General features: G+C 46.5%; 1 protein-coding gene across 8 annotated transcripts in view; it reads right to left on the minus strand.

Moving 5' to 3' along the window:
* The window catches only part of PARP16 (poly(ADP-ribose) polymerase family member 16), a 36,923-nt gene extending 19,676 nt beyond the window's left edge, over positions 1-17,247 (minus strand). For all 8 annotated transcript variants that reach the window (XR_006269879.1, XR_006269878.1, XM_043470808.1 and 5 more), the window contains exons 1-3: positions 17,171-17,247; positions 16,384-16,696; positions 1,050-1,187 (exon numbers count right to left, since the gene is read on the minus strand). Coding sequence is in view for 6 of the 8 variants with exons in the window: in XM_043470808.1 (XP_043326743.1) it covers positions 1,050-1,187; positions 16,384-16,557 (312 nt within the window). In the remaining 2 variants the exon portion in view is untranslated. The remainder of the gene's footprint in view (positions 1-1,049; positions 1,188-16,383; positions 16,697-17,170) is intronic.
* Between the last annotated feature and the right edge of the window lie 2,779 nt (positions 17,248-20,026).

Here is a 20,026-nt window from a genome sequence, read left to right on the forward strand (position 1 = left end):
CTACAACACCCAACAGCCAGTAAACCCGATGAGGAAGGAGTAAACCTAAATTTAACAGATGACAAAAGTGAAACCCAAAGACCATCTAGGAGCTAGCAGCCCAGCCTGGACCTGAACACAGGTATCCTGACTCCCACTGCACGATGCTGATGTTTCCTACCACCCATCATGGATGGAGGATGTCCCTAGACACCAGAAACCAAGACACCAAAAGCTATGCCACTTAAGGAGCATTTCTGTCTTTAGCAGGAACTTATGAAATCAATGTTCTTAAATTAAAAATGATTAAGTGAAGAATGGTACAGACAAACCCCTGTTACCACTTAGAGGTAAGAACACCAGATGAGCGATCTGTCAGTCTGCACTTTGACCCTTGTCGTCCCAGCCTGTCCCTGCAAGATCCCAGCCAGGCAAGGGAAGCCAAATTATGGACTGTCTGCCCTGTACCAGAAACTATGCTGGTGGTGACACACATCCTGTCACAGCTCCCTTCTGAGCTGTTAATATTCTCAATTTACAAACAGGGCACAGAAGAGTAAATAATAGATGGAATTTGAACCGAGAGCCTGAGGTTATCCACCACTTCGGTCTGCCTTGTTGCTTCCTGAGAGCTGGAATGTTTTAAGCTGTGGTCAAGGATCCCCCCCTTGTTAGAAATATCTGGCGTGCTTGTGATAGCCAACATTTTCTGAGCCCTTAGCATGTGTCCTGAGGTATTATTCTAAGTGAGAATATTAATTTAATTCTCAGAGCCAGTTCACTGATGGAGGCATACTATTATCATCCCCGTTTTACAGAGTGAAAACTCAGGTACTGAAATGTGCCCAGTAACCTGCTCAATGTCACACGGCTAGTAAGGAGGGGGAACACAGCTTTGCCTGCCAATATGCAAACTCCTGGGCCCCACTCCAGACATGGAATCAGAATCTCTGGGGACAGGGTCCAGGGATCTACATTTCCAACAAGCTGCCCAGGTCACACTGGTGCACAAAGAGGTCCCACAGCTCTACAGGCTCAGGAATCTGTGATCCTATACACCAAAGTCTCACCTCTGACTTCCCTGCACTGTGGATTGTCAGGACCTTTGAGGATAAAATCCAGCTCATCAGGTCCCAGGCCCATGGGTCTTTTTCTCCTGAAGACTGGAGAAGTTCTTTCAGGTTAGGTAACTTGCTGGCATCTGCAAGCTGAAGTGAGGAAAACTTCTGTTAGCAAGGATCCTGGGGGAAAATGATAGTAACCAGGTGCCCTCTAGTGGTAAGGCAGGCAACTCGCACTTCTTTCATGTTCCAAGGAATTCCTTAAGAGGGCAAAATGCGTTCAGTCTGTGATCCCTTTCCAAATACTGCCCAACTCCTAACGCTCTGAACACTGGAAGGTTATATGTAACTTAACTGGTACAAAACCTAACCTGAAGGGCTTCCCTAGTGGCTCAGTGGTAAAGAGCACACCTGCCAATGCAGGAGATATGGGTTCAATCCTTGTTCGGGGAAGATGCCACTGAACAACTAAGCCACAACCACCAAGCCTGTGCTCTAGAGCTGGGGAACTGCAACTACTGACTCTCACATCCTAGAGCCCGTGCTCCACAACAAGAAAAGTCACAGCAACGAGAAGCTCAAGCACTGAAACTAGAGAAAAGCCCATGCAGCACAGCCAAAAATAAATAAATAAATAATTTTTTAAAAACTTAACCTGAGCGATGTGAAGTTCATTTCATCGAATTATCTCACTTTGTGTTACTATTAATGCAATGTCTTTCTCTGCAGGACTTTTAACACCTGATTATGGGAAGCACCCTGCTGGAGATGTTACCAAATACACAGTATATACTGTGGGTAAAGGGTTAACAAAGCCTTTTCCCTTCAGCATGAGTTAATTTCCTATCCACCTGTTCCCCTGGAGACCAGATAAAAGAAATATAGCAATTACATACATAACCAAGCAACACTGCTTACGGTTAACTACAACCCACATGGTAACTGCAGCTGGACTGGAAGAAGCTGTGAGTGGGGACTCCACGGCTGGGGTTTCCCTGACTGTGTGCCTTTTGTGAGGACTCTGGGAGCTATGTTTATGGTATCGCTGCTAGAGGGGCCAGCCTCCGCGGAGCACGGGGCTTCATTAGACCAGAGCGGTTCCTGCAGTCACCCAACGTGAATCTCCTCTCCTTGACACCTGAGCTGTCACACTGGGGGGCAAAGACGAGCTCCTGGACCTCTTTGTGGACCACAACAAGGGTTTCTGCAGAAATGGAAAGCCTGTTGTGAGCTGTGATCCATCCCAGAGCCTTCTGATTTAGGCTAGTACCTGGTGTGTGAGGTGGACAATATTGCCTCTGTAAAATCAGGCAGAATCTGAATTCCACAACAGATTTGGTGCCAGGATTTCTGATAAGCGATTGGGGACCTAGACTAGCAGAGAGCTACAAGGCGTCTGTAGCTTTTGCTCAGAAATTAGAACTGACTAGAAGCCAAATCTCTCCAGAATGGGATTTAAAACACCACTGCCGACTGGTGCCTCCTGTGAACATACTTCCTCCAAGCTTTGCTCACTCAGTCCCCCGGAATGCCCCTTCCCCCAACTCTACCAACCCAGGCAACCCCTCTCCTCCGAACCCCCAAAGCACTCAGCCCCAGTCCTGTCTCTCCAAACTGGCCAGGATTCCCCAAGATCAAGGACTGTCTTGTGTTTTCCAAGTTCTGTTTCCCTGGACGTAGAGGAAAGAAAAGATGGATCTCAGGTTGAATCTGCACTCCTTAGGCCTGGCTGAGCCTGGATCTCGTCTCTAACACGAGAACCCTACTATCTCCATGTGGGTCAGGAAGATCAAAGAAGGTAACATAATCTCAGGGCCTGGTCTATACCGTGTATGTCCACTTCTTTTCTTCTGATTTGTATCTCTCCCTGGACAACACATACCTTTCCTGGGGCTGTAGTTGGTACTTCACGAATACCAGCAGTTCTTTCCTCTGTTTCTAGCTAGTTCACAATTGCAAACCCTGGGGGGTTTATTCCCTAACCCTGTAATATTTCAGAGTTGTTTTATTCCTGTCTCTGTTTCTAAAGATGCAATCAACAGACTCAGGTTTCTGATAAAACTAAATCTGCGTGCCTTGTGGGCCATCAGTGGGGATCCAATTTAAAAACAGGGATGTGTAGATGCTCCACAAGAACGGATGCTACACAGTAGGGAAGCAGAAAGATAAGTAAGTATGACTTAAAACTATTCACTGTCATAACAAAGATGGGTACAAACTAGAAAGGAGGCCAGGAGAGACTCCTGTTGGGTAGGTGCTGGGAGAAAAGGGAGTGGTCAGAAAAGGCTTGGAAGGGGAGGTGCTATGTGACCGAGTCTGACAGGCAAGGGCACAAGCAGCGCGGAAGTGCAGCCTTTGTCAGGGCATGGATGGCAACAAGGGAAGCTAACCGCGAGCTCTTTTCCCGGGTGGCTCAGCTCCAACTCTGGGCTCACCCTTACTAGTTGTATGACCTGGGTGAGTTAACTTCCTGTGTTTCACTTTCCCCAAACATATAATTGGAATGAAATTAGCCACTTCTGAGGATCCTGCTGAAGGTTAACCAAGTTAAACTAGTACTGTGCTTAGCACAACAGGAAGGCATGAAGTTAGTGGGGCTGCCAAGAGTGTTGTCACCATTAACTGCAACTGGTTCAGTGTGGCTACAACTTGAGAGTGTGGGGGAAGCATCACCAGGAGGAACAGGAGTGAGAAGAGGACTTGAGATCAGCCTGTGAAGGACGCTGTACCCTCCTTTGGGACTCTGACTTTTTTGCTCTGTAGGCAACATGGAGCCACTGAGGGTACCTGCAGATGCATCCAAATGCTACGCCCTCAGGTACACCGTGGTCCCCACGGGCACGCTTTCCTACTCCTGGTCCACACCTGTTAGGCCAGTGTCTTATCTCCCACTGGAATGACCATACCCATCGCTGCTCTCAGATCCCACCTGCGAGCCACAGCCTCCGCCAACAGTCCAGATCGCGTCATGGAGGCCTCACAAGAGACTGTCAGTAGGCAAGGCCCCTTTCAGGGGTTCAGTCTATGGACGTGGGAGAGACCCCTCTCAACTCTGAGCTAGGCCCAGGCTCTTCCCACAGCTGCCTGCCCACACAGGGGGGCACTGCTGTTGCATTATTCCCATTTGCAACAACACATGGACTTGGAGGGCACTGTGCTAAGTGAAATAAGTCTGACAGATAAAGACAAATGCTGTATGACATCACCTATATGTGGAATCAAAACACAAAACTAGTAAATATAACAAAACACACACACAGATACAGAGAACTAGTGGTTATCAGTGGGAGGAGGAAAGGGAGGAGGGGTAGGAAAGGGGTAGGGGGTTACGAAGCACAAACTACTATGTAAAAATAGACAAGCTACAAGGACACATTGTGCAGTGAAGGGAATATAGTTAATATTTTATATTAACTATAAAGGGAGTATAATCTTTAAAAACTGTGAATCACTGTGTTACACACCCGAAACTTAATACTGTAAATCAAGAATACCTCAACAAAAGAAATTTTTTAATTTTAAAAGATATATATGTATATACATACAAACATACATAAAAGTGAGGAAACAGGCTTGGAGACTTCAAGTACCTTGCCTAGGGTCACAGAGCTATTCAGTGGCAGGGCAGAGACATGAAGCCAGATGGCCTGATGCAAGTCCATGCTCCATGATGCTTTCCTACCAAATCAATGAGAAATTTAGTAGTGGACTGACTATTTTAGCCCAAAAGAGCAATTATAGGAGAACTTTAAGAGGCTGCTTGGGAAGCTCTAGGTATGTTTCCTGAATAACACAGCCAAGACAGCTAGCTCCTGTCTATGCCTAAGCCCTGTCAAAGGGCTTAAGAAGAAAGATGTGTCATGTGTGGTAGGGGGGATGGGGTGGGGTGGGGTGGGGTGGGGTTGTCAAGAAGACAAACTCTCCATCTAGACAAGAGTAAGGAACCACAGTTGGTGACAGTAGAAGGCATTTATCAACAACTGGATTGAGGGGAAAGTGTTCAGGAGGAGGGCAGGCATTTATGGGGGCTGAGGGGAAGGCAGAGGGAAGGCAGGATAGGAGTGGAAACTTGGGTGAGGGGGTAGAATTTTGAGAGGAACAGAATTCCCAGTGGGAAAGAGCATAGCAAAGAGACAGAAGGGAACAATGCCTCTCCCAAAAGGTGGTCCAGGACTCAAATGCCCCAAGGCCAGGGAAGTGATGAAAAAGAGAAAGAGGTTGTCTAGGAAAGAGTAGTGAGAACTGTGTTGCACTGAAGGCCTGCCAAAGGGCCCAGCCACCAACCTCCAGATGCTCTCTGCCTAAGGGCCACCTCTACCCAGACTGTGGAGCCTCAGACTTTTTTCTTGCTTGTAAAAGACCAGATGAGAAACAAAACCTGTCAGGCCACAGGCCACCTTTCTGCAGCCTCTGCTCTAAGGAAGAAGGAAGGGTTCAGTTGGAGAAGTGGCTGAAGGAGCCTGGGCAAGTCCTGAACGTCAGACAATGCTAAGTGGTTTGAGAAAGGAAGAGGTGGCCTGGGTGACTTCAAGAGCAAGGAACCAGCAGGGGACAAGCAGAAGAGAGGGGACCAGTGACCTTATGAGACAACTCAGTCTCCTTGCTTAGCAGCCGGCAGGGCTGGGGCGGGGGAGGGAGGGAGGGAGTCGGGAGGGGAACAGGACAGCTCAACGGACACTTGGCAACACCCCAGATCAAACTCTCCTGGGGACGTGGCCCAAGACACTGTGTTTACACAAGTTACCACAGGTGATTATTCTCACCATGAAAAGTGGGGATACTCGGGCTTAGATGTTAAGCAATATTGTCCTAGAAGGGCTAGCAGCAGGAAAGAACATCTGAGAACAAAAAACCTTGTCTAGGAAGATGCCTGAGGCCATGATTATTAGCTGTGGGTGGAGGTGCTAGAAGGAAATGAACCAAAGGTACAGCCAAGGTCACCAGCCTCAGGGACCTGACAACAGAGTGACACCCAGAAAAATGAGGTGGCCCACTAGGATGAAGGCAGGAAAGAGAAGACAGCACAGTTGCACACAGGTTCACCTTGCTTTGCACAAACCTAAGGTATAAAAACCTCCAGATGTTCAAGCTGGATTTAGAAAAGGCAGAGGAACCAGAGATCAAATTGCCAACATCCACTGGATCATAGAAAAAGAAAGAGAAAAAAAAAAAAGACAGTTCCAGAAAATCATCCACTTATGCTTTACTGACTATGCCAAAGCCTTGACTGTGTGGATCACAACAAACTATGCAAAATTCTTAAAGACACGGGAATAACAGACCACCTTATCTGCCTCATGAGAAATCTGTATGCAGGTCAAGAAGCAACAGTTAGAACTGGGCATGGAACAACAGACTGTTTCCAAATCGGGAAAGTTCAGTTCAGTTGCTCAGTCATCTCCAACTCTGCGACCCCAATGGACTACAGCACACCACGCTTCCCTGTGCATCACCAACTCCGGGAACTTGCTCAAACTCAAGTCCATCGAGTAACTGATGCCATCCAACCATCTCATCCTCTGTCGTCCCCTTCTCCTCCTGCCTTCGATCATTCCCAGCATCAGGGTCTTTTCCAGTGAGGCAATTCTTCGCATCAGGTGGCCAAAGTATTGGAGTTGCAGCTTCAGCATCAGTCCTTCCAATGAATATTCAGGACTGATTTCATTTAGGGTTGACTGGTTCAATCTCCTTGCAGTCCAAGAGACTCACAAGAGTCTTCTCCAACACCACAGTTTAAAAGCATCAATTCTTCAGCGCTCAGCTTTCTTTATGGTTCAACTCTCACATCCATACATGACTACTGGAAAAACCATAGCTTTGACTAGATGGCCCTTTGTTGACCCAGTAATGTCTCTGCTTTTTAATATGCTGTCTAGATTGGTCATAGCTTTTCTTCCAAGAAGCATCTTTTAATTTTATGGCTGCAGTCACCATCTGCAGTGATTTTGGAGCCCAAGAAAATAAAGTCTATCATGGCTTCCACTGTTTTGCCATCTATTTGCCATGAAGCGATGGGACCAGATGCCATGATCTTAGTTTTCTGAATGTTGAGCTTTAACTCAACTTTTTCACTGTCCTCTTTCACTTTCATCAAGAGGCTCTTCAGTTCCTCTTCACTTTTTAAAATAAGGGTGGTGTCATCTGCGTATCTGAGGTTACTGATATTTCTCCTGGCAATCTTGATTCCAGCTTGTGCTTCATCCAGTCTGGCATTTCACATGATGTACTCTGCATGTAAGTTAAATAAGCAGGGTGACAACGTACAGCCTTGATGTTCTCCTTTTCCTGTTTGGAACCAGTCTGTTGTTCCATGTCCAGGTCTAACTGCTGCTTCTTGACCTGCAAACAGATTTCTCAGGAGGCAGGTAAGGTGATTGGTATTCCCATCTCTTGAAGAAATTTCCACAGTTCGTTGTGATCCATACAGTCAAAGGCTTTGGCGTAGTCAATAAGGCAGAAGTCTTTCTGGAACTCTCTTGCTTTTTCAATGATCCTACAGATGTTGGCAATTTGATCTCCAGTTTCACTGCTTTTTCTAAATTCAGCTTGAACATCTGGAGGTTCACAGTTCACGTACTGTTGGAGCCAGGCTTGAAGAATTTCGAGCATTACTTTGCTAGTGTGTGAGATGAGTGGAATTGTGCGGTAGTTTGAGCATTCTTTGGCATTGCCTTTCTTTGGGATTAGAATGAAGACTGACCTTTTCCAGTCCTGTGGCCACTGCTGAGTTTTCCAAATTTGCTCACATATTGAGTGCAGCACTTTCACAGCATCATCTTTTAGGATTTGAAATAGCTCAACTGGAATTCCATCTCCTCCACTAGCTTTGTTTGTAGTGATGCTTCCTAAGGCCCACTTAACTTCACATTCCAGGATGTCTGGTTCTAGGTGAGTGATCACACCTTCGTGGTTATCTGGGTCATGAAAATCTTTTTTGTACAGTTCTTCTGAGTATTCTTGCCACACCTCTTCTTACTATCTTCTGCTTCTGTTAGGTCCATACCATTTCTATCCTTTGTTGTGTCCATCTTTGCATGAAATGGTACCTTGGTATCTCTAATTTTCTTGAAGATATCTCTAGTCTTTCCCATTCTATTGTTTTCCTCTATTTCTTTGTACTGATCACTAAGGAAGGCTTTCTTATCTCTCCTTGTTATTCTTTGGAACTCTGCATTCAAATGGGTATATCTTTCCTTTTCTCCTTTGCCTTTAGCTTCTCTTCTTTTCTCAGCTATTTGTAAGGCCTCCTCAGACAACCATTTTGCCTTTCTGCATTTCTTTTTCTTGGGGATGGTCTGGATCACTGCCTCCTGTACAATGTCACAAACCTCCGTCCATAGCTCTCCAGGCAGAGACTCTATCAGATCTAATCCCTGAATCTATTTGTCACTTCCACTGTATAATCATAAGGGATTTGATTTAGGTCATACCTGAATGGTCTAGTGGTTTTCCCTACTTTCTTCAATTTAAATTTGAATTTTGCAATAAGGAGTTCACGATCTGAGCCACAGTCAGCTCCCGGTCTTGTTTTTGCTGACTGTATAGTGCTTCTCCACCTTTAACTGCAAAGAATATAATCAACCTGATTTCGGTATTGACCATCTGGTGATGTCCATGTGTAGAGAGTCTTCTCTTGTATTGTTGGAAGAGGATGTTTGCTATGACCAGTTTGTTCTCTTGGCAAAACTGTTAGCCTTTGCCCTGCTTCATTTTGTTCTCCAAGGCCAAATTTGCCTGTTACTCCAGGTATCTCTTGACTACCTACTTCTGCATTAGAGTCTCCTATAATAAAAAGGACATCTTTTTGGGGGGTGAGTTCTAGAAGGTCTTATCATTCTTCATAGAATCATTCAACTTCAGCTTCTTCAGCATTACTGGTTTGGTCACAGACTTGGATTACTGTGATATTGAATGGTTTGCCTTGGAAATGAACAGAGATCATTCTGTTGTTTCTGAGATTGCACCCAAGTACTGCATTTCAGACTCTCTAGCTGACTATGAGGGCTACTCCATTTCTTCTAAGGGATTCTTGCCCACAGTAGTAGATATAATAGCCATCTGAGTTAAATTTGCCCATTCCAGTCCATTTTAGTTCACTGATTCCTAAAATGTCAATGTTCACTCTTGCCATCTCCTATTTGACCACTTCCAATTTACCTTGATTCATGGACCTAACATTCCAGGTTCCTATGCGATATTGTTCTTTTCAGCATCGGACTTCACTTCCATCACCAGTCACATCCACAACTGGGCGCTGTTTTTGTTTTAGCTCCATCTCTTCATTCTTTCTGGAGCTATTTCTCCACTGATCTCCAGTAGCATATTGGGCACCTACTGACCTGGGGAGTTCATCTTTCAGTGTCCTATCTTTTTGCCTTTTCATACTGTTCATGGGATTCTCAAGGCAGGAACACTGAAGGGGTTTGCCATTCCCTTCTCCAGTTGGGAAAGGAGTACATCAAGGCTGTACATTGTCACCCTGCTTATTTAACTTATATGTAGAGTACATCATGCGAAATGCTGGGCTGGATGAAGCACAAGCTGGAATCAAGATTGTCAGGAGGCTAACAAACACATGAAAAGATGCTCAACATCACTCATTATTAGAGAAATGCAAATCAAAACCACCATGAGGTACCATTACACGCCAGTCAGGATGGCTGCTATCCAAAAGTCTACAAGCAATAAATGCTGGAGAGGGTGTGGAGAAAAGGGAACCCTCTTACACTGTTGGTGGGAATGCAAACTAGTACAGCCACTATGGAGAACAGTGTGGAGATTTCTTAAAAAACTGGAAATAGAACTGCCATATGACCCAGCAATCCCACTTCTGGGCATACACACTGAGGAAACCAGATCTGAAAGAGACACGTGCACCCCAATGTTCATCGCAGCACTGTTTATAATAGCCAGGACATGGAAGCAACCTAGATGCCCATCAGCAGATGAATGGATAAGGAAGCTGTGGTACATATACACCATGGAATATTACTCAGCCATTAAAAAGAATTCATTTGAATCAGTTCTAATGAGATGGATGAAACTGGAGCCCATTATACAGAGTGAAGTAAGCCAGAAAGATAAAGAACATTACAGCATACTAACACATATATATGGAATTTAGAAAGATGGTAACGATAACCCTATATGCAAAACAGAAAAAGAGACACAGAAATACAGAACAGACTTTTGAACTCTGTGGGAGAAGGTGAGGGTGGGATGTTTCAAAAGAACAGCATGTATACTATCTATGGTGAAACAGATCACCAGCCCAGGTGGGATGCATGAGACAAGTGCTCGGGCCTGGTGCACTGGGAAGACCCAGAGGAATCGGGTGGAGAGGGAGGTGGGAGGGGAGATCGGGATGGGGAATACGTGTAAATCTATGGCTGATTCATATCAATGTATGACAAAACCCACTGAAATGCTGTGAAGTAATTAGCCTCCAACTAATAAAAAATAAAAAAAAAAAAGATTGTCAGGAGAAATGCCAATAACCTCAGATACACAGATGACACCACCCTTATGGCAGAAAGTGAAGAAGAACTAAAGAGCCTCTTGATGAGAGTGAAAAAGGAGAGTGAAAAAGCTGGCTTAAAATTCAACATTCAGAAAACTAAGATCATGGCATCCGGTCCCATCACTTCATGGCAATAGATGGGGAAACAATGGAAATTGTGACAGACTATTTTCTTGGGCTCCAAAATCACTGCAGATGGTGACTGCAGCCATGAAATTAAAAGACGCTTGCTCATTGGAAGAAAAGCTATGACCAACCTAGACAGCATATTAAAAAGCAGAGACATTACTTTGCCAACAAAGGTCCATCTAGTCAAACCTATGGTTTTTCCAGTAGTCATTTATGGGTGTGAGAGTTAGACCAAAAAGAAAGCTGAGTGCTGAAGAATTGATGTTTTTGAACTGTGGTGTTGGAGAAGACTCTTGTGAGTCTCTTGGACTGCAAGGATATCCAACCAGTCAATCCTGAAAGAAATCAGTCCTGAATATTCATTGAAAGGCTGATGCTGAAGCTGCAACTCCAGTACTTTGGGCACTTGATGCAAAGAACTGACTCTTGAGAAAAGACCCTGATGCTGGAAAAGACTGAAAGCAAGAGGAGAAGGGGAAAACAGAGGATGAGATGGTTGGATGGCATCACCGACTGGATGGACAAGAGTCTGAGCAAGCTTCGGGAGTTGATAATAGACAGGGAACGCTGGCATGCTGCAGTCCATGGGGTCACAAAGAGTCAGACACGACTGAGTGACTAAACTGAACTGAATTGAAGGTATGAAAATCCAGATTGACTAAAACAGATTAGGGGTGAGAGTCTATAAGAGTCCTCTTCATAAAAAGAGTCATCACAGGGACCCTTTAAAAGGGGTTCTCTACCCTGACCCCACACCAGCATCACTTGGAAGCTGGAGAGTTGTCTGCCACCATCTCATATACTGATGAGCTGATGGTGACAGAGATGATAACAGAATCTACATCACTGAGTTACTAGGAAGATTAAATGCATTACAGTCCTCCCAAAAACAGAAATAAAAAAATAATCTGAGAGATTGAGAAGTTTACATTGAGATACCAAGCATGTACCTAACGGACACTTATTGACCACACTGAATCTGTTTGTCACCACTTCCTCCACTACTCAGCACATGAGTGCCCATGAAATGATCAAATCAGTTACTAGAAAACATTTTAAACTAAATATTCTCTGCAAATAAACAAAAAACACAATGCCAAGGTTCCATCTCAAACCAATTAAATCCGAATATCTACACATTGAGACCCAGATGTCAGTAGTATCTGAAGCTTCCCAGGTAATACCAATTCAAGCCAAGATTGAGGCCCTTATAAAGAATGATCTTCCCAGTAAATGTTAATATTCAATTTCTAATCTGGAAATAAGCAACAAAAGCCTTCCTTAGAAAGGTCTGTTAGCTGGCGAGCCAGCAATTTCACCTTTTGGAATTTACTTCAAGAAAATAACGAGAGATATAAGCAATGATTAATGTAATAGAACGACCTTAGTTTGCTGACCAGGGATCAAACCCATGCCCTTGGCAAAAAAAGCGTGGAGTCCTAACCACTGGACTCCCAAGAAATTCCCACCACAGCATTATTTATAACAGCAAATTTGTTTAAATTGTGTAGGAACCCAGACGAAGGCCTCCTAACTGCTAGGAAGTGGAGGCACAGAAAAAGAGGTTCCAGCTGTATCTTAAAGGATGAAGGAGAGTTTGCATGGACAGAGAGGGGGTGTCCTGGAGAGGGCAGGCATGCCCTGGGGTCAGGGAAGAATCTTATTCACATTTTAATCCAGCCATTGAGGAGTCAGTTTGTCTAGACATTATAAGCCAGACCTGAACCAACAGTCATTGGGAAGTTCGGGCCCCCAAACAGGAGATGGGAATAGTGTAGACTAGCTGCAGTGCTTCTCAGGCTTTACTAGGCACACAAACACCCAGTGAAAGTTGCTCAGTCGTGTCTGTTTGTGACCACATGGACTATACAGTCCATGGAATTCTCCAGGCCAGAGTACTGGAGTGGGTAGCCTTTCCCTTCTCCAGGGAATCTTCCCAACCCAGGGATCGAACCCAGGTCTCTCACATTGCAGGCAGAGATTCTTTACCAGCTGAGCCACAAGGGAAGCCTACAAACACCCAGAAACACCCATGGATCTCTTTAAAATGCAGATTTTGATTGGGTAGGTCTGGGGTGGGGCCCAACAAGCTGCATTTCTAACAAGCTCCCAGGTGATGCTGATTCTGCAGGCCCTCAACCACACTTTGGGTGGTAAGCGACTGAAATTAATACAAAAGTGCCATCCCCGCCCACCTCCCACCCCCAGCAAGGGTCTGCAGGCTAATGGAGAACCAGGGCATGGTGTTTTCTAGAGGGAAAAACAAAACAAAAAACTTTACGGCTGTGACATCAGCGACAAGATTCTGTGTCAGTGATTCAGGAATGTGAACTGTACAACCTGACGTTTGAGGGAGCTGATGTTCAAGGCTATTGGACATTCCAAGAATGCTACAGATTCTCTGACCTGAAAAGAGCTTAGTCAACTCTTTTCCCAAGAAACAGAATCAAAAACCCTCAGCCTGGGCAATCAGCACATACCCAGTGTGATTCCTCAAACATCTGATAAGCACCTCCCAGGCCAGGCACTGGGAATACAAAGAACTAATACAAAATTGAAAAGCTGAACACTGATAGAAATGTTCTCAAAACAAGGCACTTGAGAGATGATTTGGAATTTGGGGGGCTATGAAATAATCAAACCCAGGTCTCCTATACTGCAGGCAGATTCTTTACCATCTGAGCCATCAGGGAAGCCCATGAAAGAACAGTCCAGAGCCATGCTAAGCCTCAGAGTGTGGCTCAGCAGGGAGCAGTCTCAGGAAAACAACCCTCAGCAAAGTAATTTAAGCCAGAGCTCTAATTTTTGGAAACTGCCAACATGTGTGTTACAGGTGTTAGGACACCTCACAGTGTAGAGAAAATTAATTTTAAATGGCTGAAAATGATACACTGTTGCACATTACTTCCAAGTGCTTTTAGCCAAACAAATTAAAATGGGAGAAGTTTTTCCAATAGCTGTGACACAGAAGCTCAGTTGTTCTGAGGCACATAGGATTTTCCCTGATCAGGGATGGAAAATGGGAGACTTTTAAAAGCTACAAACCTTCCTTCTCCAAGTAACCACAAAATGATCCAGAAGGCCAAGTCCAGATCTGACTCCCTTTAAAGGTTAACCTTTGAGTCAGAGAGACACAGGTCCAGATGTCAAGTTCTCTGCACCTTTTCTTTAACTCATGTAACGTGGCAAAATGAAACCTAAAGTGTGTTTATCTAAGAACATGCACATGCCCCCAGAGGTCGTGCCAGGCCCTGCCTGCTGAGAGGTTTCTCCTCAGAAAGAGCTTCTGAAATCCATGCCTAAAAGAAAACCAAGAATCTGCATGCCCCGGGCTAATATCCCTAACTCTGGGGCCTAATGAGGAAAGGTAACAGGTTGGGATAGTAAAAATCTATGTTTTTTCAGTGGCCCCTGAGAGAGTGCACTGTTTAAAAATGGCCCCAAAATGAGCCCCATGTGCAGGACAGTCTATTCCTACAGAGGAGGTGGTATTTGGGGCTACCCAAATTGTCAATGCTCTCCTAAGGGATTACCGTATGGGAGGAAGCGTATGCCTCAAACTGAGTGCACTAATTTCTATGGAGAGGGACGTGGGACAGGGTGAGCTCCATCAGGGGCACTTACACTTTATCACTTGGATTTTTTATAACAAGAATATAACTTATTCTTAGAATAAGTTCTTAGAAGTTATATTCTCAAGAATATAACATTACTTGTATAATTAAAATGAACTTTTTAAAAAGCATGAACAAATCAATGTGTGAACAACTCCAAAGATCCCTTGGCATTTATCCCATATCCATCAAAGTAACCTGATTCTGTTCTAGCAGATAGAGAACATGCTGAGCATTCTAGTCCATCTGGATGTTTCTTGGGAAAAATTAATAAAGCATATTGTGGGGCATCACCTCTGGTGAGTTTGGTCCCTCTGACCCCCAGTTTTTTCTCTCTCTACTCCTGAACAGATCCCTCTGTCACCCTGCCACCACAAGGGTCTTATACATCCTGGATGTCACTACTGCCCGCCCAGACCAAGGATAAAATCTACACATCTGGGCAGATCATGCCCAGCCCTGCTTGCTCTTGTTGGCCTCATCTTTTCCTGTTCCCCACAAAAGTCACACGGAAGCACAGACTTGTCCTTCTTGGTGAGATCCTGGTATTCTGCCCAGCCTGCTACTCCTCCTGGAATACCCCTTTCATCCTCTCAGCAACTCCAAATCCTCCATGTCCCTGGGGACTCAGCATGGTGGTGTAACTGCCCCTGGTAAGTGCTCTCTGATTCCAGCCCACTGCCAAGGGAGAGAGTCCTGCTCTGGGCTTCCATGTTGTATATAGGGCTTACCCCATAGGAGAGCTGATAAGACTGTTAACCTCTCCTTAATTCTTTTAATTTTATATCCTTAGCGCCTGGCCCACAGCAGAAACTCAGTATATATCCACTGACAGACTGAAGAAAGGGTCATTCCCCAATGCTCTGATAGCATAAATGCACAGAATTAAATATTTGAATTTGCAGAACAAACCGTGGGGGAAGTCAGTCTGCTTGCCTCTTTCTCCAACCTCCCATTCCCTGTACCCTGAAACCCCTATGCACTGTGGCCAAGACCTGAAGCCCCCTCAACACATCCCTAGCCTAAGCTGCAATGGACCAGGCCGGGGCCAGGAAGCTGGGTCGTTGTCCCTTGACCATCTGGGAGTGAAAGCAAAAAGGGTCACCCAATACTGACTACCTCAACAGAGATAATTTTAAACATCTGTTGATTCTAATCATGACCAACATTCTGTTAAAATCGTTCGTAATATGAACAGATTTTCTAACGTTGAACTAATTTCACAATTCTGGTATAAACCCAACCTGTTAGTAAGTAATTATTCTTTTTATATATTGCTAATTTTAGGATCCTAATAGATGATCTCTATATTTATACTCTTCAGTGACACTGGCCTATAATTTTCTTGTATCATTCTTATTAGATTTAGTATCAAGATTACACTACCCTATTTTTCTACTCTGGAAGAATTTGTGCAAGACTGCAATTACTTAGTGCCTCAGTGATTGGCAGAACTCACCAATAAAACTGGGGTAGGCCTGGAGTTTTTTCTGAGAGAAAATCTCTGAGTACAAATTCAATGTCTTTAAAGCCTATAGACTTCTGATTTTGTATTTCTCACAGAAGCAAATTTGGCAAGTTCGATTTTTCTAGGTAATTCCAAACATTTGGATTACAAAGATAACTAATATGTGGAAGGCTGACCCTGAGGTGAACCCTGCAAGAAATTAAGTGCTTCTTGAGTCATCAGAGAAATAACAGCTCACATGTGTACTGGACATATGTTACAATTTATAAAAGCACTGGTCACATCATCTTCATCTGAAGATGAGGCCCGGGTGACTCTGATGACTTATGATGTCTCATTATTTGCAAAGGGATAGATACTTCCTATTTAGCAGAATCAGCTGATTCGCTAGGAAATGCTGTGGAGGCCTACGCAACTGTTGAATTCCTCACTTCATCTCGGGCAGTCACTTGGGAGTGTCAATATCTAGGGTGTCGGGAGTGTTCTGAGCTCCTGGAAACAAACCTTCCCCAAGACCAGGCTGGGAGTGTGAAGTGCGGGGCTGGCACCTTCACGAACATGGGTTCCACACACAACGCGGCCCGGACGCGGTGGCGGTGAGGGGACACTCACCAGAGCCTCGAAGTCCTTGCAGTCGTGGCGGGCATAGGACGCGGGGAAGGGCCGCAGGACGGAGTCGCGCTTGTAGCTCCGCAGGGCCGAGGCGAAGAAGCTGCAGCGCAGGTCGGCGGCCAGCACGTCACGGCCTGCCGCCTCCCTGACGGCCGCCCGGCCTGCGGGCTGCATCCCGGGGCGCCGCGCGTTGCCGAGGGAGACGCGCCGAGGTGCGGGGCGGGGGTAGGCAGGGCCAAGCCGGCGGTCAGCGCGGGGCTGGGCCCGCGGACAATGGGCTGCAGGGGGCCGGGGTCCCTCGGCCGGGGGCGAGCTAGGCGGAGAGAGGAGATGACAGGGTGAGAACGCGCTGACGAGTGTCTTCTGCTGGGGCGCCGAGGCACTCGCCGCCCAGGGAGGCGGAGGGGTGAGGAGAGGGACTGGCCGGGGCCGCGGGCCGGCGCGAGGGGTGGGCCGCGGGATAATGGGGCCGGAGGCCGGGGAGCCCGGGCTGGGGGAGGGGCTATGACATGGGTGAGACGACAGCGCCCCGACACGCGTCCTCTGAAGCGGCCTGGGGTGGGGGGCACCCCCAGGGGGGACCGCGGCCCGAGCCCGCTCCCTGCGCCGGGAGAAGCGGCGGCGCGGCCCCGGCCTTCCTGTCCCGCCTTCGACCCGCGCCGCCGCCAGCCCCGGCGCCCGCCCGGCTGCCCTCGGCGCTGCCTGCGTTCCGCCAGCTGTAGGCGTCCGCTGGCAGCGCGGCGCCCGGCCGAACGACTCCAGCGCCCCGCCGAACGCAGGGGCCTACCTGCCCTCCCCGCCACAGCCGCCGGCGTCCCCGCGGAGCCCCGGGCGCCGCCTAGCGCTCCGCCCCGCCCAGCGAGGGCCCGCCCCTTCCCGCGTCCGCCCCCGCCCCCGCCCCCGCCCCCGCCCCCGCCCCCGCCCACTCCCAGGTGCCGGGAGCCTCCCCGCGCCCCTCCCCGCGTGCTCCCGGGCTAACCTGTGTGCGGCCCCGGCTGGTCTCGCCTGGTGAATTGCTACTACCTCCTGTCTCCCTCTGGAATCATATCCCTCCAAAATGGGCTGGTGCAGAAAGAGTCATTTAACACCAGGGCAACTGGGTCTCAGAGGGCTGACATGATTGCCCCAAGTTACACAGCCAGATGCGTGAATCCGAAATTCTAAAAACCAAAAGACTTTTCCTCTGCCTTTCAGAATTCGCTGCACTGCGAAAATCTCTGGCTTCTCAGACTAGACCTTTGAGAGCCTCCAAGAAAGGGAGCCCCTGGAGACCAATAATAGGGGAGGGCAGAGGGCAGATTGACCCAGTTCTGCAGGAGAGAACGGACAGACCCCCATACCCTCCGCAAACTCACAACCCCATTAAGATAACCCCCACATTTTGGCCTCATGGTCACGTGGAAATCTAAGCACAGGTGATGGCTAATTCCTACACCAAGAAGCCCCTCAGCACCCTGCCCACACCTCCGCACTCAAGCATCCTCCAAGGGAGGAACTTCCCGAACCTTCTCCATCCAGGCTGAGTAGCACTCTGAGCTCAGAGGAGAGGTCCTTGCTCTCATTTGTGTATGCCTTTGGGAAGAAGAGCAAGACTAGACCACCAGCCATCACATGGCTTCCCAGGCTCACACTCACTTCCCATCAGTGCTGGCTGCTCCCAGGAGTCCGCAGCAAACCACATCAAACCTCTGGTTGCTGTGAGACCTGTAGTGCTCCAGAAGCATTGAAAAGTGTCTCAGAGCCTTATAGACTCAGAAAAAAACCCTTCAGTCAATCAGTTCAGTCGCTCAGTTGTGTCCGACTCTTTGCGACCCCATGGACTGCAGCACACCAGGCTTCCCTGTCCATCACCAACTCCCAGAGATTGCTCAAACTCATGTCCATCCAGTTAGTGATGCATTACAACTATCTCATCCTCTGTCATCCCCTTCTCTTCCAGCATCAGAGTATTTTCAAATGAGTCAGTTCTTTGCCATCAAGTGGCCAAAGTATTGGAGTTACAGCTTCAGCATCAGTCCGTCCAATGAATATTCAGGACTGATTTCCTTTAGGATTGACTGGTTGGATCTCCTTGCTGTCCAAGGGACTCTCAAGAGTCTTCTCCAACACCACAGTTTAAAAGCATCAATTCTTCAGGGCTCAGCTTTCTTTATAGTCCAACTCTCACATCCATACATGACTACTGGAAAAACCATAGCTTTGACTAGATGGATCTTTGTTGGCAAAGTAATATCTCTGCTTTTTAACATGCTATCTAGGTTGGTCATAGCTTTTCTTCCAAGAAGCAAGCATCTTTTAATTTCATGACTGCAGTCACCATCTGCAATGATTTTGGAGTCCCAAAAAATAAAGTCTGTCACAGTTTCCATTGTCTCCCCATCTATTTGCCATGAAGTGATGGGACTGGATGCCATGATCTTAGTTTTCTGAATGTTGAGTTTTAAGCCAACTTTTTCACTGTCCTCTTTCACTTTCATCAAGAGGCTCTATAGTTCTTCTTCGCTTTCTGCCATAAGGGTGGAGTCATCTGCCTATCTGAGGTTATTGATATTTCTCCTGACAAACTTGATTCCAGCTTGTGCTTCATCCAGCCTGGCATTTCACATGATGTTCCCTGCAAGTAAGTTAAATAAGCAGGGTGACAATATACAGCCTTGATGTACTTCCTTCCCAATTTGGAACCAGTCTATTGTTCCATGTCCAGTTCTAACTGTTGCTTCTTGACCTACAAACAGATTTCTCAGGAAGCAGGTAAGGTGGTCTGATACTCCCATCTCTTGAGGAATTTTCCACAGTTTGTTGTGATCCGCACAATCAAAGTAGATGTTTTTCTGGCACTCTCTTGCTTTTTCAATGATCTAACGGATGTTGTCAATTTGATCTCTGGTTCCTCTGCCTTTTCTAAATCCAACTGGAGCATCTGGAAGTTCATGCTTCACGTACTGTTAAAGCCTGACTTGGAGAATTTTGAGCATTACTTTGCTAGTGTGTGAGATGAGTGCAATTGTGCAGTAGTTTGAACATTCTTTGGCATTGCCTTTCTTTGGGATTAGAATGAAAACTGACCATTTCCAGTCCTGTGGCCACTGCTGAGTTTTCCAAATTTGCTGGCATATTGAGTGCAGCACTTTCACAGCATCATCTTTTGGGATTTGAAATAGCTCAACTGGAATTCCATTGCCTCCACTAGCTTTGTTTGTAGTGATGCTTCCTAAGGCCAACGATTGCACCCAAGTACTGCATTTCAGACTCTTTAGTTGACTATGAGGGCTACTCCATTTTTTCTAAGGGATTCTTGCCCACAGTAGTAGATATAATAGTCATCTGAGTTACATTTGCCCATTCCAGTCCATTTTAGTTCACTGATTCCTAAAATGTTGATGTTCACTCTTGCCATCTCCTGTTTGACCACTTCCAATTTACCTTGATTCATGGACCTAACATTCCAGGTTCCTATGCAATATTGTTCTTTACAGCATCAGACTTCTCTTTCATCACCAGTCACATCCACAACTGGGTGGTGTTTTTTGCTTTGGCTCCGTCTCTTCATTCTTTCTGGAGTTACTTCTCCACTCTTCTCCACTGTAGTAGCACATTGGGCACCCTCTGACCTGGGGAGTTCATCTTTCAGTGTCCTATCTTT

The sequence above is a fragment of the Cervus canadensis genome, chromosome 6 (assembly GCF_019320065.1).
Source record: "Cervus canadensis isolate Bull #8, Minnesota chromosome 6, ASM1932006v1, whole genome shotgun sequence".
Classification (NCBI taxonomy): Eukaryota; Metazoa; Chordata; class Mammalia; order Artiodactyla; family Cervidae; genus Cervus; species Cervus canadensis.